This window comes from Volvox carteri (genome assembly GCF_000143455.1).
Source record: "Volvox carteri f. nagariensis unplaced genomic scaffold VOLCAscaffold_44, whole genome shotgun sequence".
NCBI lineage: Eukaryota > Viridiplantae > Chlorophyta > Chlorophyceae > Chlamydomonadales > Volvocaceae > Volvox > Volvox carteri.
Genome location: NW_003307587.1, coordinates 402,620 through 404,092, shown reverse-complemented (window position 1 = coordinate 404,092; position 1,473 = coordinate 402,620). Strand labels below are relative to the sequence as shown.

At 49.9% G+C, this 1,473-nt stretch overlaps 1 protein-coding gene across 1 annotated transcript in view; it reads right to left on the bottom strand.

Annotated features, from left to right (window-relative positions):
- The window catches only part of VOLCADRAFT_95457 (uncharacterized protein), a gene marked incomplete at both ends in the record, with an annotated part of 14,134 nt that extends 13,205 nt beyond the window's left edge, over window positions 1-929 (bottom strand). Inside the window, 3 exons of the mRNA XM_002954555.1 lie at window positions 36-59; window positions 374-445; window positions 921-929. Coding sequence (XP_002954601.1) covers window positions 36-59; window positions 374-445; window positions 921-929 — 105 coding nt within the window. The remainder of the gene's footprint in view (window positions 1-35; window positions 60-373; window positions 446-920) is intronic.
- Window positions 930-1,473: the final 544 nt, after the last annotated feature.

Below are 1,473 nucleotides of genomic sequence, written 5' to 3'. Positions count from 1 at the left end.
GCCTGCTGGGAGGGGCTGTTGCCCGACCTGGCCACCAGCTCGTCCATGGCGCCATTGACCTGGCCGGGGGAAGGGGGCAGGAGGGGGCGTGAGGCGGGGTGTGTGTGGGGGTATTGGCGTACTACGGTGTTTGTTGGGGTGCATAATGCACTACTCGATCACCCATATCACCCACATCACACATATCAACCATACACACATATACACATATTTACACCCATACACAAGCACATACACAAACACATACACAAACACATACACAAACACATACACAAGCATATACACAAGCATGTACACAAGCATATACACAAACCCATATTTACAAACCCATACTCACAAACCCATATACACACATATACACACACGCCCTCACCTCCTCCAGGGTGAGGGGTGGTGGGCGCGGGTCAGCTAGCTGCGGGTCGCGGAGGTACTTCCTGAACAGGACCTACGGGGCGGGCGGGGAGGAAGTGGGGTAGAGGGGGAGAGGGAGGGTGCGGGCCCGGGTAAACCGGAGAGCGAGCACGGGAGATTGTGTATGTGCATGTATGTATGTATGTATGTATGTATGTATGTATGTATGTATGTATGTATGTATGTATGTATGTGTGTTTCTCTCTATGAAAATCTTACACGTGAGCATTTCCTTGTCCACGTAAGTGTACATATGTATGTAAGTAAACCTATACGTATGTGTATATACGTATATACGTATATGTAGTATATGTAAGTATACTTAAATAGTATATATACGTAGTATAAGTATACATACATACATGTATATGTACAGTATGTATACTATACATACTGTATACACATATGGGGGGCTGCGTAGTAAAGCTGAGGAGCCCGGGGAAAGAAGTTTTGAAGGGGCACAAGGCCCCTATATTATCGTGCCTCTGTCGTACATACACATCTCGTACCTCGTACATGACCTCGTGGAACACCCCACTGCATGTGGAGTTCAGGGATCTCCACTGCTTGGCCCTTTCCACGTCAGCTGCGCTGGCGCCCACCGCCCCAGCCAACACAACAGCGAGCTTAGCCTCCTTCACAAACCGAGATGGGAAAAGAAAAAGAAAAGAGATGGGGAAAGATGGGGAAAGGAAAAGAGAGCTCCTAGGATTAGTGTGTGAGAGCGTGTATCTGTCTGTCTGTCTGTCTGTGTATGTGTACTTTTCAAGCAGAAGTGGCATTGAGTGCAGCAACATCATACCATGTCTGCCGGTCTGTTTGTCTGTCTGTGTATAGGGCTCTGGAAAGCAAGGAAGAAACATTGCACCACCCTAACTCCCCCGCCAAAAAAACCCTTCCACGTGCCGCGCAACGCCTTTTGAATTCCTCCCCCTCCCCCTCGCTTCCCCCCAAGCTTAGCCACGTTGGGACGGATCCGTGTAACCTTGTGTTTTCCTTAACTTCGCCGCCCCTCCTCTCCCGCCTCTCCGCTCCTTCCCCCCTTCCATCCTCTCCCTCCCC